The 19253-nt window shown below is 35.4% G+C and overlaps 2 protein-coding genes and 1 pseudogene across 4 annotated transcripts in view; 2 read left to right on the top strand and 1 right to left on the bottom strand.

Annotated features, from left to right (window-relative positions):
- The window catches only part of SERPINI1 (serpin family I member 1), a 480054-nt gene that overhangs the window by 118089 nt on the left and 342712 nt on the right, over positions 1–19253 (bottom strand). The gene's annotated exons all lie outside the window — the stretch shown is intronic.
- The window catches only part of PDCD10 (programmed cell death 10), a 51575-nt gene that overhangs the window by 30644 nt on the left and 1678 nt on the right, over positions 1–19253 (top strand). For both annotated transcript variants that reach the window (XM_050780039.1, XM_050780038.1), the window contains 4 exons: positions 7413–7530; positions 8823–8949; positions 17080–17158; positions 17457–17539. In XM_050780039.1, coding sequence (XP_050635996.1) covers positions 7413–7530; positions 8823–8949; positions 17080–17158; positions 17457–17539 — 407 coding nt within the window. The remainder of the gene's footprint in view (positions 1–7412; positions 7531–8822; positions 8950–17079; positions 17159–17456; positions 17540–19253) is intronic.
- LOC126948347 (non-histone chromosomal protein HMG-14-like) lies at positions 8958–13868 on the top strand (annotated as a pseudogene). Its single transcript, XR_007723407.1, has one exon. The product of XR_007723407.1 is annotated as a non-histone chromosomal protein HMG-14-like (transcript).

Genomic DNA, 19253 nt, shown 5'->3' with positions numbered 1-19253 from the left:
AGGCCGGAGGATTGCTAGAACCCAGGAGTTTGAGGTTACAGTGAGCCATGATCGTGCCACTGTGATCCAGCCTGGGTAACACAGCAAGACCCTGTCTCAAAATAAAGTAAAAATTTAAAATTTTGTATTTGTAAAAGTGTAACTTGAAAAGGTATTCTTTCTATTGTTTAATTATAGAACATGAGTCTAAAAAATGTGTACCTTCAAATATGGTGAATTAAATATACTTTGAGGATATACAGTTAAGTCACTCAAAATAAATTATTTCCTTGTCTTTGGACCTGAGCTGTTCAGTGGGTTATCACTAGCCACATGTTGCTTTTGACCATTTAAAATAAGACTAGGTCAGATCAAGATATGTTCCAAGTTAAAATACACACAGATTTTGAAGACTTCATGTAAGAAAAAGAAAGTAAACTAGCTTAGTAATAAGTATTTTATAATACTTGTTGAAATGATAATATTTTGGATGTACTATTAAAATAATTTTACTTGTGTCTTTTTACTTTTTTTAAAATGTGGCTGCTTAATATTACATAGGTAGCTCATCGTTGTTGCTGATAATTACATTTCTGTTGTAAAGCCCTACTCTAGAGACTTACTATACATGTTGAATGCATTCTTTAATATAAAACTTTCATCTGGTCCTCCATCCCAAATATATATCATGGTGCCCAAAACTTTAATTTTTATTTTCGTATTTCTTCCCATCAGTAGCTTAAATAACCTGTGTTTTAGGTATTTTAATGTTTAAATGTGGAATACGTTTGTATTTTAATTGGAATTGAAACTATAAGTCCATTCAGCTTGATTTATTTTATGTCACACAAGTTTATTGATAACATTCTTTTCTGATAGCACAGCTCATGTCACTAGGAATCTCATATTACCACAATAATCTATGTTACAATAGAGCTTTTTTGATTCTATACCCTGTGATTCAAGGTGAGTACATATATATTTAGTAGCTTCATTAAATTGCATCCTGCCAAATCATTGGGTAAAGAAGCAACACCATAATCATTTTTTTTTTTTTAGTTGTTGTTGTTTTCTTCTTTGAGTTTCAGTTTGACTTTGGAATGGCATATTTGATCATTAGGGGGGCATGATGCTATCTTAAGCATCTTTGTGGCCAAAAGAAGAAGGAAAAGTAATCTGTACAGTAGTTTTGCTAAGACAAAAGTCAGTATTTCAGCTTTTCTAATACCAAGAATAGAGAGAAGAAGACCCTGTTCGAAGGAGTAGATAGTATCTTCAGTGACATTTATAAAATAATAAATTTCATGAGGGTTTTTCTTGTAACATCCTAACATATAAGCTAATGATTTAACACTTAAGTACAATTATGTGACCGTGATAGATGTGGTTTGATCCATGGATAAAGTTTATTGTCCGTGGCATAGATTATTTATTTTGGAAGAAAACAAATTAACTAGTTTTGCACTGATGTGTTTTTAATTATCACATTTAGTTTATTACATTTCAAGTGAAATTGAAGGAGGACATGTGTTAAAAATGTAAAGATGTTTGTATTTTTTAAATTACAACTTTTGAAAAAGATGAAAGAAACTTCACCAGTCATGAAATCTGTTATATTCATACTTCCAATTTTTGGTCCACAACAACAATAATTTTCATCATACTTTTTGTTATTTGGAGGAAAAAGAGGATTAAAATAGTTTTTTTCCCCAAGATAATACTGTTGAATATTTTAATATATATACAGTTAACCTTTGAACAACGTGGAGGTTAGAGGTGCCCACCCTCTGCAGAGTTGAAGATTTGAGTATAAGTTTTGACTTCCAAAAATCTTAACTACTAAAAGCCTACTGTTGACCAGAACATCTTACTGGTAGCAAAAACAGTTAACATATATTTTGTGTATCCTATATATTACATACTGTATTCTTAAGCTACAGAAAAGAAAATGTTATTAAGAAAATTGTAAGGAAGAGAAAATATGTTTATTATTTATAAGCGAAGTGGATCATCATAAAGTCTGCATCCTTGTCATTTTCGCATTGAATAGGCTGAGGAGGAGGAAGAAGAGAAGGGGTTGGTCTTGCTAGTTCAGGGATGGCAGAAGTAGAGAAGGTGGATGGGGAGGCAAGAGAGACAGGCACGCTTAGTGTAACTTTACAGAAATATGTTTAATTTCTGACTTATATGCTATGTCATTTCTCTAAAAATGTTTCTGTGCAGTACCAATCTTCCAACATTTGCTTTGGTTTCAGTGCTCATATCATAGAATGGTCCATGTCATAAAGCAGCCTTGAATAAATAGAACTTTTCTGCTGGATTGTCTAATGTCCATTCGTTTTCTGGCACTCCTTCTTTGTCTTCTTCCTCATCGTCTGTTAGTTCTTAAATTTCTCTGATATCCGTATCTTGAAACCCTTCATCCTCTACCATTTTTACCGTATCTACAATCTCTTTCATGATTTCCATGTCCCTGTTGTAAGCCCTATGGAGTCGTGGAGAACGTGTGGACACAGTTTTCTCCAGCAGAAATTTATTGTTTTAGGCTCGATGGGTTTTTCTATAACAGCGATAGCATCAATGGTGTAATTCTTCCAGACTTTCATGATGTTCTTTCTACCAAGGATTGTTGACAGCCCTTTCCATAGAGGCCTTATGGTTCCATGTATAATGAGCCTTAAAGGTTCTTGATCCCCTGATGTAGAGGCTGATTTAGAGGTGTGGTGTTTTGGGACAAATAGGCCACTTTGACACCTTTCAGTGTTGAACTTGTGGGGTTCCGCGAGGCAAGGGACATTGTCCAGTATCAGAAGAAATTTTTTAAACAACAATAATAGTAAAAGAAAGGTTAGGCGCCGAGGCCCGTGCATTGTAATCCTAGCACTTTGGTAGGCCAAAGTGTGAGGTTAGAGGCCAGAAGTTCAAGACCAGCCTAGGCAACATAGAAAGACCTTGTCTCTAATTAAATATACATATTCATATACATATGCATACACATATATATGTAGATATCTCTGATAGCTATATGATAGCTCTAATATATATCTGATATCAATCTATCTAGAGATATATAAGTATCCCTATAGATATATATACACAATCAGAAGAACTTTAAAAGACCATCCCTTACTGCCAAAATGCTTTCTAACTTCAGGAACAAAGCATTGATGGCACCAGCCTAGAACAAGAGTTCTCTTTGTCTAGGTCTTCTTGTACGACCACAAGACTGCAAGCTGGTGTTTTTCTTTTCCCTTCAAGGCTCGAGGGTCTAGCAGCATTATAAATAAGGGCAGTCCTGATCATAAACTGAACTTCATTTGCACAGAACAGTAGCGTTGTCCTGTCCCTTCCTGCCTTAAATTCTGGTGCTCACTTCTCTGCTTTACTAATAAATATTCTTTGTGGCTGTCTTTTCCTTCAGAATGGGGCGCTTTGATCTGTATTAAAAACCTTTTCAGGCAGGTATTTTTTTTCCTCAAAGATATTCTTACTGGTGTGTGGCCACTTACTTTCTGCCTCTTGGTCAGCAGAATCTGTGTGTCCCGTTATCTTGACATTTTTTAAGCAAAACCTCTTTCTAAAATTATCAAACTATCCTTGGCTGGCATTAAATTTTTCAGCTTTAGACTTTACTTTTGCTTTAAGTTGTCATAGAATGAGTTTGCTTTTTCTTGAGTCATATTAAGGTCTATAGGTATGCCTTTCTTATAGATATCCTGCACCCACATAAAAGCTGCATTTTCAACAGGAGACAAAAAGGTATTTCACAAAACATGCAAGGTTTTTGAACCTGCTGATGAAGCTGCAGCAATGACTTTGTTTCATGAATTTCCTTTTTTTTTTTTTTTTCTTACAGTGAGTCTTAGGCTGGATTCAAGCAATTCAGTATTATGCATTTCACCTTCTTGTAATGTTGTGACTTTGTTTCTTGAGCACACTTCCAGCATCACTACTGGCACTTTGTTGGGTCCCATGGTATTATTCCATGTTTAGAGTATTGCAGCAAACACGATGAAAAAAATTTGTGAGGCCTGGGAGGTATTACTTCGTACTGGGATGTGCAGTTTGCTGAAGAGATCAACTGTTCACATGGAGATGATTAGAGTCACACAGCGTTTTAATCATATACTTACTAATACTTGAACTCACTGCAATAGCAACAGGAGGTAGCTTCTAAATTACTACATATACATATGTACTACAGTTAATTTTGTGCAGTTATGATTTAATATTTTGTATATTTATATTTCTTTTAACTGCAAATAACACCATATAGTCTGGGTTTGCATATGAGTTTTGATAAGTTTTAACTTTTTAATAATTTGTATCTATTTTATGATAGTAAACACTCAAATAGACTAGTACATACCTATGTTTTATACATTCATAACATGTTTTTATTATTTTTTTCACTATAGGCTACTCAGTTTGTAAGTTTTTTCAAATTGTTGCTGATCTCCAAAAATTTTTCCTGTATATTTATTGAAAAGTATCTGCATGTAAGTGGACCTGAGCAGTTAAAACCAGTTCTTCAAGGGTCAGCTATATTCTACTTGATTCCCTCTCCCCCTTATCCTCTCTGAAAGGTTCCGATAGGTTGTCCATCTTCCAGGTTGAGAATCACTGATCCAAAAGAGTGTATGTTACTGCCCTATGGTTTATTTTTTTCTTACAGCTGGATTCTTTACAAAGATTAGACACCCTACAGGGTTCATATTGTATTCTGAGGGAAAACCTAGAGGCATAGATTGTCTCTCTGATATGAGAGCATATTTACTCATTTTGTCAATCAGAGGCATTTGGTAAATTCAAGCTTTTAAAATAAGAATTAGCTTAACCAGGTTTTTAGCCAGGAGGTACTAAGACTACTCCTTCCAAACTATGTACTGAGGTACCTGGTGGCCCATAGCAAATTCAGAGGGGTGCCACGAAGTATTTTAAAATTTTGAAGGTGTGCGGTGGTATTCAACATCTGTTTGACATTGTATGGACTCCTAGCTTGAGATAGTTTGCAGTTCAGCATATTGGATTGTCCTACCCTGCTTTCCTTGGTGTTCGATCGTTGAGAAGCTGGAGTTTTTTTGGCCTGTGCTGTGATCTAACAGAAGTACCAGAAAAAAAATACATCTGCAAGAGGAAATGAGAGTGGCAAGGTCCGATCTAAGACCAGTGTTTGAGAAATTGTGAAGTGCCCAGTAGGCACACACATCCCAGTAATAAGTGATGGTAGTTATTTAAGAACGAAGTAAAAAGTTTTTTTTCAATTCATGTGTATTATTTTTTTAAAGGCCAAGTAGTTAGGACATTATACTTATTAAGTTGTTTGGAGCTAAGTATTTAATAAACAGCACTGTGAGGTATATCTTTTGGCACTAAGGCTGCTGAAAACTGAGAAAGTTAGGGACCTCTGCGAGACTTTGGTAATGATCTAGCTTTAGCATTTTGGGGTTCCAGAGCAACTTGGTATTGAAAACTTTATTCTCAGACTTTCAGCATTTAAACCTTTCAGTACTTCATTATAACTTAATCAGAAATAATGCTTTTCTTTTTTCGTTCTACAAGCACATAGAGAATGGTCCTCCTCTCCCCAAGGTAATTCATTATGTAGGTAGATTTATTGCTAGATAAGATAAAATATTGTTACCGAATGCTACATTAGATGTAATTTTGTGGCAGTTCACCACATTAATGCTATAACAACACATCTTAAGCCATATTTGGACATCTTGTAAAGGAAACTCCTTTTTAAAAAAAAAAACATAGTTTTTGTTTGTTTGTTTTTTTTTTTTTTTAAGACCAGGTCATTTTTGTATCACAGGCTGGAGTGCAGTGGCATGATCATAGCTCGCTGGAGCCACGAACTCGTGGGTTCAACCTCCCAAGTAGCTGGGACCACAGCCACACCCCACCATGCCTGGCTAAAAAATAGATTCTTTTTGAAATATACGTGGAAGGAAAAGTCATCATAGGCTATAAAAGAAACAGGGTTCAGTCAGACACAGTTTATTGTTATTAATCATTTATCAAAATCAAAATGATTTTCCTGAATAGTATTTGACAGCATTTAAAATGATCCCAGGATTGAGATTGAGATAAATGCTTGTACTGTCTTTTCTCATTTCATCCCACGACCCTTCAGTTTTTGATACTTGAGATCTAATGAGAAGCAAGATGTTATAATGGAAAGAGCAGTAGGAAGAGAGGAAAACTGTATCTGCAGTGATAATCAGTGGAATTGAAGAGGCAGAGGTTAAGTGTGCTTGACACATAAGGAAACAAAAAGATTGTCTTCTGATTAAGATCGTAAATTGTGTTTCTATTTTGTTGTTTAATATTAGGGCAAAAAGGAAATTCATCAGCATAATGATTAAAATTGGCAGGCTTCCTAAAGGAAACAAACATCAAATGTGATTACAGAATTTACTGGGAAAAACTGAAATCTGAAAATTAATTCTGGCTTTGGTAAACTGAGAACTCTATGCAGAGTCTTGAAATGGCTACAAAATTTTAGTGTCCTGGGGAGTCTAAGTCTAAGTAACATAGAACCAATGCAAACTCAATGAAACAAGCTCAAAAGATAGTAAAAGTTTAATGATGTTCTAGAAACCAGTGAGGGAAATATTCTTGCTACAAAAATAAACTAGGAAATGAAAATCATTGTGTGGGAAAATAGTTAAGATATTATTATATAGGTTCAGTAAAACCTTTGAAGTAAATCCTTTTTTATTTTTCCTGGCATTCTCTTAATATAAATGAAAAGAATATGCAAAATGCTAGTCAGATGGGTTATTGCTTGATCCTTGAATTGCAATATTAGTGCATTAGGCCAAGATGGGCGGACCACGAGGTCAGGAGATCAAGACCATCCTGGCTAACACGGTGAAACCCCATCTCTACTAAAAAATACAAAAAATTAGCCGGGCGAGGTGGCGGGCGCCTGTAGTCCCAGCTACTCGGGTGGCTGAGGCGGGAGAATGGTGTAAACCTGGGAGGCGGAGCTTGCAGTGAGCTGAGATCTGGCCACTGCACTGCAGCCTGGGCGACAGAGCGAGACTCCGTCTCAAAAAAAAAAAAAGCTTAAAAAATTCTCAAGATGTTTAAAGTAATGAGAATAGTAATTGATAGATTAATAAAACGTATCTAATCCATATATCTTTATTAATTCAATTGCAAGAGAGTGTAAAGAAGGTATAGAAAATACTAAGTTCTTTCTATTCAAATGGAAAATGGAACCTTAGTCATAATAAAGAGTTGGGTGCACAAGCTCTAACAAAGCCTTAGTGAATGCCATCATGACACCTGCTTTACAAAGATTTCTGCCCTTAAAACTTATCAGTGTAAGACGTTCCCAAAAGATTCTAAACAGTTAAACTTTGGCTTTAAAATGTTGATTCCTTATCTGTATTTCAAAACTAGTTTTCTCTTTATTATAGGCTGAAAAGGAAAATCCAGGTCTCACACAAGACATCATTATGAAAATTTTAGAGAAAAAAAGTGTAGAAGTTAACTTCACGGAATCCCTTCTTCGTATGGCAGCTGATGATGTAGAAGGTATCAGAAAGAAGAACCTTGCTTAAATTATACAATTGTTGAATAGCACTTCCTCTAAATCATTATTATTTGACTAAAGGAACTTACTTCCCTACTGTTCCCCCCCCACCCCCCGCCTGCCTTTACTTATGATGATGCTGGTGGTGGTGGTGGTGGTAATAGTAGAAGTAGAAGTAGAAGCTAATCTAGATAAAATAGAAAAATTGTTTTTCTTGCTTTTTATATTTGTGAGATTTAATTACTTGAACTTTGTTTATACCTCATTCTTTAATTTTTCCCCCCTTTATGTTTGATGAGTTTCAGTTTTACTAAAAACCTTTTAGTAAAGCTATTTGGAATGTGTTGACTTTAAGCAAACAATAGTTTGGAAGTAATGAGGTTTTTGTTTGCTTGTTTTTTTAACTTTAGTACAGCATCTTTTTTTAAGCACAGATTTAAGGGAACAATATAACCATGCTTTTCTTATTTTTTTACTTCAAATTATTTAGACATTGGTTTTACTTTAGTAGAAGTTTTCCCACTAATTTAGAAAAACGTGGACACACGATTTCCCATAATTATTAAGGGAGAACAAAAAGCAGGTATTTTAACTGATTCCATGATTATAAAAAAGCCCTTATCATTATTTAGAGTTGAGCATTTGCAGCCCATTAGGCCATTATATATTGATGAATTGGTAGATTTGTAATGCTTCCAAGTCTGCAATGAATCTGGTAAAGTCTGATTGAACCTCCTTTCCAAAACTGCTGTTCTGTGATCCCAGCCCGTGTGTTGGATTTGTGCTAATGTTTTTGTTTTTAAGTGAGATTTCAAGAATATGTAGAAGATTTTATTAGATTATTTGGGGTTTTAATATAATGAAGCAATGTATATTCAATATAGGGGTTTAAAATTTTTAATCTTTCTAATTGGAAAGTAGATATTACCTTTGCGCTAGTTATGACACTCATTATTTAATTTAAGGTTTCCTTGGGAAATGTAAAGCCTGCCTTTTCAATCTGTTTTTTTGTTTGTTTGTTTGCTTTTTTTTTTTTTTTTAAGATTTCATGGGATTTCCTTTTATCCCAAATTGAAAATATTTGTATTTTCTTTTTCTGATACTTTACTTGAAGGGAGCCCTGCTGTTATTACTGGACTAAGTCGAATGTTAATGAATTCTACTTTGCAACCTTGTCTTTCCTATTTATCTGGCCTTTCACCTCCCCCACCTGCCTTTGACCAACATTGGGAATTCTTAGAAGTGAATTTGGCAGAGTCGCAGGATGTTTTTTATTATGTATTTATTTTTTCAGAGTATATGATTGAGCGACCAGAGCCAGAATTCCAAGACCTAAACGAAAAGGCACGAGCACTTAAACAAATTCTCAGTAAGATCCCAGATGAGATCAATGACAGAGTGAGGTTTCTGCAGACAATCAAGTAAGCAATTTTTTGTTTTGTTTCTTTTCTTAAAAGTACTTCCAAGGAACTATTCATCTACATTTTTTAATTTTGGTATGACATTAACTTGAAATGCTAATTTGAAATAAAATCTCGAATTGTTAAATACTGCATTTTATTAACTTTATGGCATTTGGTTTCAGAGTACAACATTTTTTAGAGTGTTTAATTTTAAAACAATAATGAAATGTGCGTAAACTGGAATGTAGTTTGAACTACATAAATGATGGGAAAATATAAATGTCAGATAAATGGAGAAACTGGATATATCCTAGAGATTGGTAGTAAGAGATACCAAAATTGTTTTTGTTTCAGAAATGGCAGCAGTCGTTAACGTAAGTAATGTACTCTTAGGCATGAGTAGCATTTTCTAAGACTGACCAAGTAGCCTCTAAATCCTTGCCTTTGGGGGATATAGGTTAAATAAGACCAAGAATATGCAGGGGCCAGGAGGCTGGCTGGTGAGCAGCAGGCAGAAGGGTCATCCTAGAGAAGTAGTTCTCAGACCCGGGACACCCTCCTGGAGTACAGTGAGGGGTGAGAGGGTAGGGGATTGGGTGAAAACATAATCCCTACATAAGTATCTTTAAACTAGAGAGTATGATAATTTTCTTCAGCCTCAGTGAATAGAAAACAAAGCTGGAAATACTTGCAGTGTCACTATCAGTGCATGGTTTTGGTGAAACCATAGGCGGATATTACTGGGAAGAAGAGATTTAGCACAGGTCTTTTTCTGGAAGAGGCTCTGACATATTTGGTAACTTTGAAGAACCTAAGGAGACTCAATTGGAATAAATAGTAACATTCATCTTTTGGAGATTGGGCAGTGGGAGGAGTGGCAGCAGCCAGGCAGCCCAGCTTCATGAAGGCCCTCAGTATGCCTTGGCCCACATGCATCCGATATGTGCCTTCCCCACTTCCAGGATGCCCAAGAGGACTGTCAGCTCAGCTGACAGGACAGTGAAGGAAAAGCCCAGAAGGAGATGGATATGGTTGTCAGCTAAACCTGCTCTTTCAGTAGTGGAAATGAATCCCCAAAGGGTAGCAGGATAGGATAAATCTTCAGGTAAAAAAGCGCAAACAAAAGAAAAGAATAGCAAAGTGAAAACAGGCCAAAGTGGCTAACCAAGAATATTTACCTGCGGAAAACAGAAAAACTAAAACTGAAGAGAGTCCAGCCTCTGAAGCAGGAGAGAAAGAAGCCCAGTCTGATTAATATCGCATACCATGTCTTATCAGTGGTTCCCCGTCTCTCTTCTTACATAATCCAGAGGAATATTTTTATCAACTATGTTGTAAATGCAAGTTTTTTAGTAACTCTAGAAACATTTAAGGAGTAAATTCCACCTCATCCCATTTTTTCGGTGTAAATGCTTTTTTTTTTTTTAAGAGGTGAAATAATGTAATTTGTGGTTATTTTTTGGTACAATGAGAAAATAATGTTGGATATTGAATTATGGGAAGCCTTGATTGTTATGGGTGTCAGCTTAACATTCCATAAATGGGTGGTTAGTTTTTATATCCCATAATACAAAGCATACTAAATGGCAAAGTGGAGTTGCAGTGCTGCGTTTAATGTCTTGAACATTTTTAATTACTCACTCTGTCACCCAGGCTGAACTGCAGTGGCGTGATCATAACCTACTGCACCCTCAACCTCCTGGGCTCAAGCAATCCTTCCACCTCAGCCTCCTGAGTAGCTAGGACTGCTAGTGTACACCACCACACTAGGCTAATTTTTTTTTTTTTTTTTTTTTTTGATATTTAATAGATACCACGTCTCCCTACATTTCCCTAGCTGGTCTCTAGCTTCAAAGCTCAAGTGATCCTCCTGCCTTGGCCTCCTAAAGTGTTGGGATTACAGGAGAGAGCCACCACACCTGACCTTAAATTACTTCTTCCTGTTGTTTTTTAGTGGAATTATTTCCTTGGGCAAACCACTCCTTGAGCCTGGCTCTCCCTTTCAGAATTGTGTGCACTCTGTAACATCTTTGGTCATGGTAGTCCTGTTTTTCTAATAATTTTGTTAATGTGCTGTGAAAGATTAAAGTATATAGTGTATATGCTATTAAATTGTGAATGGTGGGATGTATGTGACAGCTTATCAACATTTGAAGGTACTGGTACTTGATAGCCTCTGAAGGAAATTTTGCCTCAGTTGTAAGCTGGAAAGTCACTGGAATAACTTTAAAGAATAATAAGGATACGTGGCTTTTTAGATTTTGCAGTACGTATGTTCAGAATTGTGTACAAGTTGAAATGTCTGTGTACTGATCCTCAACACAACAGATAAAATCTCAATTATGAAAGAAAAAGAAAACATTCATCTTTTGAAAATAGTATTCTTTGTCGTTCACATTGAGAAATGCTATTTTAGCTTGTTTGGATACCTAGCTAGTTTGGATACTATCTTTTGAGTCACATAAAGAGAGGAATATGTCCCCTAGAAAATAATGGTGTGTGATAGGTATGCCACCCAGCTATCAAGGAATGACCCTACTCTTTGACAATAATTAAGGACCAGGAATGTGAAAAAGGCTTTTAATTGAATAGCCAAAATCTGTGTCACAAGGGACAAACCCTAAGGATTTTTTTATTTGTTTGTTGGGTTTTTGTTTTTGTTTTTTCGAGACCGAGGCTTGCTGTGTCGCCCAGGCTGGAGTGCAGTGGTGCTATCTTGGCTCACTGCAAGCTCCACCTGCTAGGTTCACACCATTCTCCTACTTCAGCCTCCCAAGTAGCTGGGACTACAGGTGCCCGCCACCATGCTCGGCTAATATTTTGTATTTTTAGTAGAGACGGGGTTTCACCGTGTTAGCCAGGATGGTCTCAATCTCCTGACTTTGTGAGCCACCCACCTCGGCCTCCTAAAGTGCTGGGATTACAGGCATGAACCACCGCACCCAGCCTATGGGGTTTTTTTTGTATTCTACCTTTCCTGTAGGAAAGCCCCAGCTTCCTTTTCTGCTTTTAATATGTGAAGGGGGAAGGTAATCCACTGTTTATGGAGTTTTATTTTTAATCTGGTACAAGTTGAGCATCCCTAATTTGAATATCAGAAATTCTAAATGCTCCAAAATCCGAAACTTTCTGAGCACCGTGACATGACACCATAAGTGGAAAATTCCACGTCTGACCTCATGTGATGGATGGCAAAACACAATCAAAACTTTATTTTATGCACAACATATATGCATATATGGATGCACTTTATAAAACATAAATGAATTTCATGTTTATACTTGGGCCTCATCCCCAAGTCTAAAGACTTCTGGTCTCAAGCATTTCATTTAAGGGGTACTCGCTCTGTATAAAGTAAATATGTTTGGCCTGTAAAAGGATAAAGTCAATGATCCCAAACTTGATTGTTTAGACTATTTATTTCTAAAGTTTTCAAATAATTTGGTAAGTTTTCATTTGCTTTGATAATCATGGACTTGTTGATGAGCCATGATACATTTCTATGAAGATTTGACATTTAAAATAATATTTGCAGCAGATTTTGCTTCACATCATCAAAGTACATTTATATAATCAATGTCATCTTAATAGCAATCACTTATATAGTACTTATTATATGCTAAGCACTGTTTTAATCATTTTACATATATTATCACAACAACCCAGTAACAAGTGAGGAAATTGAAGCAGGCACAGAAAATTAGGTAAGGCCACAGACCTTACCTATTAAGTGGTAGAGCTGGATTTGAACCCAGGCAACCTAACGCCAGGTTCACTGCTGTTTCCCAATCATTGATTTACAATGTTGATCTAATTTGGAGATTGAAAAATAAAGTTTCTGCCATTTGAAAGAAATGTGATAAAGGATATTTTAACATAGGATGCCAGTACATGAGAGAGATAACGGTGTTGTGGTTGAAGCTGAGATAGAAATGTAGGCCCAGAGCCCTCATCCTGTCACTTTGACATCCTCTTTCCCCCTACAGAGTCCCTGAGACATCTCTGCTAAACTGTCTGTGACTCTAGGGAGCTACCATTTGAAAACCACATTATTAACAGCACATTTTAGTCATAAGGAAATTGAGCTTAAGAGTCTTGTCCATAATCATTGACAGAGACTTCCTTTAGGATGTTGTTTCATTTATGAGGGAGTAATAATACTTCAGTTCTGTTGTCTAGAGTGTACTCATTTAGCATGATTGAATTAAGGGTAATGGTGGCAATGAAAATTTACTTCCTAACCATTTGAGGAGGGATAATTTACCCTGGCAAGTTTGTTGATATGTATGTTATTTCTGAGACTAAAATTCAACCACATATGAATAGCATAGATAGGCTAAGGTATAATTATTTGTATACTGTCATATATTGGTACATTTTCATATATGTTCTTACCACTATTAATTGACAAATTAGTGGATAAAATTGCACCAAAATAGAAAATTATTTCTCCTTCAGGCATTTCTCAAATATTTTACTTTCTTGTATCTAAGATAGTTATCCCCTTTATTCACTTTAGCAACATTTTTCAGTAAGCATATGTCATACACATATTACACCAAGTACTATAGGTGATGCTGTAGATTGTATCAAAATACAAGTAAAAAAGATTCCTGACACCTAATAAATATTCAGGCAGTTTTGAATATATTAGCAGACCTAGATTTGAATCTCCATTCCAACATTTAGCTATGTAACCTTGGATATAAGTTGCTTAACTTCTGTCATTTTAGTTTGTGCCTCTGAAAGTAAGGATAATGACTTGGGAGAATTGAAAGAAATGATGTACATGAAGTGCCTAACACAGAACCTAGCATACATTCAACAGTACATGCTATAATAGCATTGTGAAATGAGAATTTTCCTCCCTTTTCTCAACGGAGTTGATTAGGAAAAATGATCCAGCAAATATTTTAAAAGGCCTTTTTTTTTTTTTTTTTTTTTTTTTTTTTGAGACGGAGTCTCGCTCTGTCGCCCAGGCTGGAGTGCAGTGGCCAGATGTCAGCTCACTGCAAGCTCCGCCTCCCGGGTTTACGCCATTCTCCTGCCTCAGCCTCCTGAGTAGCTGGGACTACAGGCGCCCGCCACCTCGCCCGGCTAGTTTTTTGTATTTTTTAGTAGAGACGGGGTTTCACCGTGTTAGCCAGGATGGTCTCGATCTCCTGACCTCGTGATCTGCCCATCTCGGCATCCCAAAGTGCTGGGATTTTAAAAGGCCTTTTGATCAGTGAATGTGTGTGCCTGAGTACATTTGAGCTATGCAAATGTTTTGTAAAATTAATTTGAAATCCAGTACATCTGAACTAATGGAAAACTAGTGGAGACTCGTAATTTAACAGACCAAAATAAAAAAGCCAGGCATTTATTTACTGTTTGTAATCTACATTTGCATATTCTTAGGTGAAAATTCAGTAAGGTTTATTTGTTTTAAGTTAGGATTTTCATGAAGGGTCCAGAATAGATATTTTCAGAGTTTTCCAGTCTAAACCAAACTCAACTCAAAGCACAGGGATTCCCTTTCATTAGCGGATTTGCATAAACACGTATCATGCACATTTGGGTGGCATGATTAGAAACTACTTTTCCATGCAGTTTTTTGATAAGATGTCTGTTTACGTTTCATCTGAAGGCTTTGTCTTTCAGTGTATGTTTTGCACAGCTGCCCTAACTATTAGGTTGGTGCTAAGTTCCTCCTGCTCATACTATCTGCCTCTTATCACAGAATTCATCTGCACCAAGCCGCATTCATTAGTTATGTGATATTTATTTTACCCTCAAGTTTTTTCTCAGTTCTTTATCTGGTTAATTGTCTGTAGTGGTTTTTTTGTGACAGTATTTTCTCTTATAGGAAACAAACTCTCTGGTAATTACTAAGATAATTTAGCTTCCTTATGTGCACACCTTGGTGCCATAAATGAAAATACTTTTCTGTGTACATATGGATAACATAATATTTGACATACATTCTGCAGATTGTTTCTAGAGAACATTTTTTCTACAATTTGGTAGGCATTTAACAGTCTTTTGCCTCATGTCCAAACAGAAGGCCAGGCTTAGGAATAAACAGCCTTGGCTGACAGAGAGCTGTGTTCCAATAAGGCGTTAAACCTTAGCTGCAAGTTTTCAAACCTGCCTCATCAGCAGTCACCTGAGGAGTTGCGCCTCCTCACACCCCCTTTTAAAGTAGAGATTTCCAGTATTTATCAGCATGTCTGTCTTTTTTTGTCCAGCAAAACCCTCCCTTCTCCTCTCGTCTTTCTGTCTCCCTAGGTGCATGAGGCAGCATTTTTCAGACCCACTCTTTTGACTTGTAGAATCCAGGCATTGTCGTTACATATCAAACTTATGTTCATCTTGATGACTAGCCCTGAAAACACGTTTTATTCCTCTTCAGTGGAATATTGAAATACACTACAAAGTGAGACTGTATAAACTTCTGTCTGATCACTATGTAATTTGCTCCATTATATTCCATTTTAAGTAACTCCATTGTGGATTTGGAGAAGCTTGCATATTTGGAGATTTGACATTTTTTGTTTATTGAAATTGTAATTTTTCTCACAGAATAGTCCTATGACAGCATTTTATTAAACAATGGTGGGTTTATGTCCATCACACCAGTATACAAAGATTCAACTTGCTTAAGCCATAAATGAAAGGAATAGTTATCTAATTAAAAACTGCTATTACTAAACCAGAGGCAAAAAAAAAATTAGATAGCATTTATGTAAGACTTATTGTCCTACTTGAATATGTAATATTTCAGTGTTTCAGCCTAATACCAGTGTTTGACCTGAGAGAGGTAATAAGTAAAGTATTATTGAAATAATTAATGAAAATGTAATTACTACTTCGGAGTACTCTAAAATACTTTTTTTAAAATATCAAAATTCTGTATGCTTTTAATTCTTAAAATTTCTACATGCTTATTTACTGAAAAACATGCTGGGAAACACCCACATGCACACAGAAACCTGGACACTGAGGATTTTTTCCCCTTGAAATAGGAATGTTGAAATGTTTTAGATAGGAAATAACTGAAATCTGGCATTTATAATTAGTATTAGTAATAAAATGTTATGTTTAGGATGGTGCAGATTTCTATCTTTCTCATTTCTTCACAGTTGCATTGCATTTGAAGTTTTTGTTGTGACTAACAGCTAAGAGAATGGTTTTGAAAAAGGTTTGTCGTAGAGAATGAGACTGTTTGAGAATGCAGAATTACATAAAGTTCAATTTGATAGAAAAAAATTGCTATGAGGTTAAAATGTGGAAATCAAAAGGGGCTAGACAGAAAGGCAAAAATAAAACAAATTCAGAAAAAAATGGTGCGTGGATAGGAAGAACACTCAAATGAGAATTATTGATTTCTTCCTTTTGTTTCTTTTGAAAGGGGAGGGAGGTGATGATGCATATATAGTCAAAGGATGATTGCCAGAAAGGTTAAAGTGGAAGAATATTGTGGTGATGTCTCCCCCAGTAATTTAAATATTATATTTTCCAAAGGGAATAGTGGCTGACAGCAAGTGTTTGAAAGAGGAGGATATTTGGTTGCTAGATAGAAGCTAAAAGTGTCTATAAAAGAGTAAAGGAGGAGGAGTATTTCCTCAGGGGAGAGGAGTATTTTCTGAGGAGGAAATATTTTATGTTAAACATCAAAACTAATAGGTATCTAGCATACAGCGTTGTTAAATACAGAATTGAGTTATATGTCATGCAGAATATCATAAAATTGTTCATTGTTCAAATAACAAAAGTGGAGAACGTGGTAGCTTGAATTTAGCTACATTAGAGCAGAGAAAAAATTTAAAATGGGGAAAGACAGACATAGGTAATGTTTATCCTTTTCTAAATTTGAGTAAGGAATGCTTAATGAAATGTGATTGATTTGAGAAAGTTGGTTTTGGTTGGCAACCTTTGGTCAGCAGTGCAAGAGAATCAGGATTACAGAGGGGTACAGGCTAAAACCCCAACTCCAACCAGCTAGCCAAAAAGGCTGGCTATTCATGAAGTGAGTGCACTTACCATAATTAAGAGTGTACTGTGATTAGATTAAGAGTGTACTTAATTTCTTTCAAATGTAACTGATGTTTTCTCTCACAAATTTCTTTCAAATGCAGCTGATACTCTTTATTCTTTTCCCAACAGGGATATAGCTAGTGCAATAAAAGAACTTCTTGATACAGTGAATAACGTCTTCAAGAAATATCAATACCAGAACCGCAGGGTACGTTTATTAGAAGCCTTGCTAGCTGACACCCTAGATGTTGGTTTATGCCTAGTTGTTTTATTGACTTGAAAATAGGATTGATTGTTGGAAATAGTTTTGTGTCATTAACCATTGAGTTATTCTTGGATGTAAATATGCCTTTTTATTTAAAAGTAAATATTCCACAATTGCTTATTAGTAATATTCATATAAAGTGCATCCCATATCCTGTGTAATCTCCTGTCCTTGCCTTTGGCTGTTGTGATTATTTCTCTTATTTAGTACTTTTTTTTCTTACTGTATTTTGTGGCTGTAGGCACTTGAACACCAAAAGAAAGAATTTGTAAAGTACTCCAAAAGTTTCAGTGATACTCTGAAAACGTATTTTAAAGATGGCAAGTAAGTACTGTAATTTATCCTTTACTTTTAAAATTAAATAGATTATGTGGTTTTATATGGTATGAAAACCATATAAATTAAGCCCTTTTACTTTATTAGTACTCCAGGCAACTGATATTCAAGGCATTCCACTAACAATAGGAAATGAATGTGGTTGCTAATCTGGCTATAACTCCTTTCTACAGCAGGAGTTATCAGATGCTTTCTGAAAAGAGCCAGATAGTAAATATGTTAGATTTGGTGGGCCTGTTGGCCGTTATCCACCTCATCTCTGCCGTTGTAGTACAGAAACAAGCCATAGACAATATACAGACAAGAGGGTGTGACTGTTTTTTACTAAAACTTTATACAAGATTCAAATTTCAGTATCTTGAAATAATTTTTACCTGTCATATATTCTTCTTTTGATTTTTTTTTTTTTTTTTTTTTTTTTACCATTTAAAAATGTAAAAGCAATTTTAGTTCATTGGCCTACTTTATACACTCCTGAAACAGTGGTTCTCAAACATTAGTAGCATCAGAGTCATCTGGAGGACGTGTTACAGCTCAAATTGCAGATTGCTCGAGAGTCCCACTTCTAGAATTTCTGATTTCACAGGTCTAGGATGGAGCAGGTATTTGCATTTCTTAGAAATTTTCAGATAATACTGACATTACAGGTCTATTGAGAACTACTGCACTAAAGTTAAAGCAATGTTGTCAATCCTTTCTGTGCAATAGAGTCACTTGAGGACAGTTCTTAAAAAATTCCCATAGCCTAGGCTCCACCTGCAGAGATTCTGATTCAGTTGCTGGGAGTGGAGCCAGGGTTTAGATGTTTTGTAAAAGTGCCCCAGATGTTTTTAAAGGGCTGTAAGGGTTTTGACCCACTGTCCTGGAAAGAGGGTTTCACAGCATCATTCTATAAAATAGGAAATATACTAAAATGTAAATTATACATTAGTTTTTAATTTACATATAATTGGTTGTAATGCACTATAGAAAACCAAGAGATTTTATATATTTTAACATACATACATGCATACGTATAATGTATAAGCTGATGCAAAGTCTGGCCATATAGGTAGTTTTTTGCACTTTATGTCAAATGTGAGAATTTTTTCAACAAGATTATTTTTTAACAGTGCTTAAAGTCAGAAAAGTAATCTAAATAGAGACCTCAATCATCCCATCCTACTATACAGGTTTTAAGATCTCTATATTCATGTCACATCGTTACAGTATTATTGTAGTAATATTTAAAATGATAAAAATACATTAGATAGAATTCTGTTAATTTTCAGAGTCATTTTTAACCGTTCACCCAGGTTGAAGTATTTACATTTATATTACAAATTAGAGATTACTGAGCTAAATTTTATTATTTGTTTTGTGGTGGTGTTCCGTACACAGGTTGTCTAAGGGAAATGTTCCTTGATGACTTAGTTTAATAAGCTGGCATTTGTGTTTTGAAAATAAACTTGTTTTTTTCTTGATTTATGCTAAGCTCAAATAACCAAAAACACATTAAAATAATAATTTACATGATGGGATTATTGTTTCTGATTTTAAATTACTGTTACGGAATAAGCACAATGAAAGGTAGACATTAATTTAAAGCCTAATTTTCATTAATTAATTGAAATTATTTACTCTGCATATGGATGCAGTCTCCTTGCTAATACTTTCTCTCCATTCAGCAGCTTTTTAAAATTCCAGTTATTTGTGTATCAGT

The sequence above is a fragment of the Macaca thibetana genome, chromosome 2, assembly GCF_024542745.1.
Source record: "Macaca thibetana thibetana isolate TM-01 chromosome 2, ASM2454274v1, whole genome shotgun sequence".
In the NCBI taxonomy this organism is placed as follows: Eukaryota; Metazoa; Chordata; class Mammalia; order Primates; family Cercopithecidae; genus Macaca; species Macaca thibetana.
Note: the sequence above shows the minus strand (reverse complement) of the source record. Positions and strands in the feature narration are given on the sequence as shown.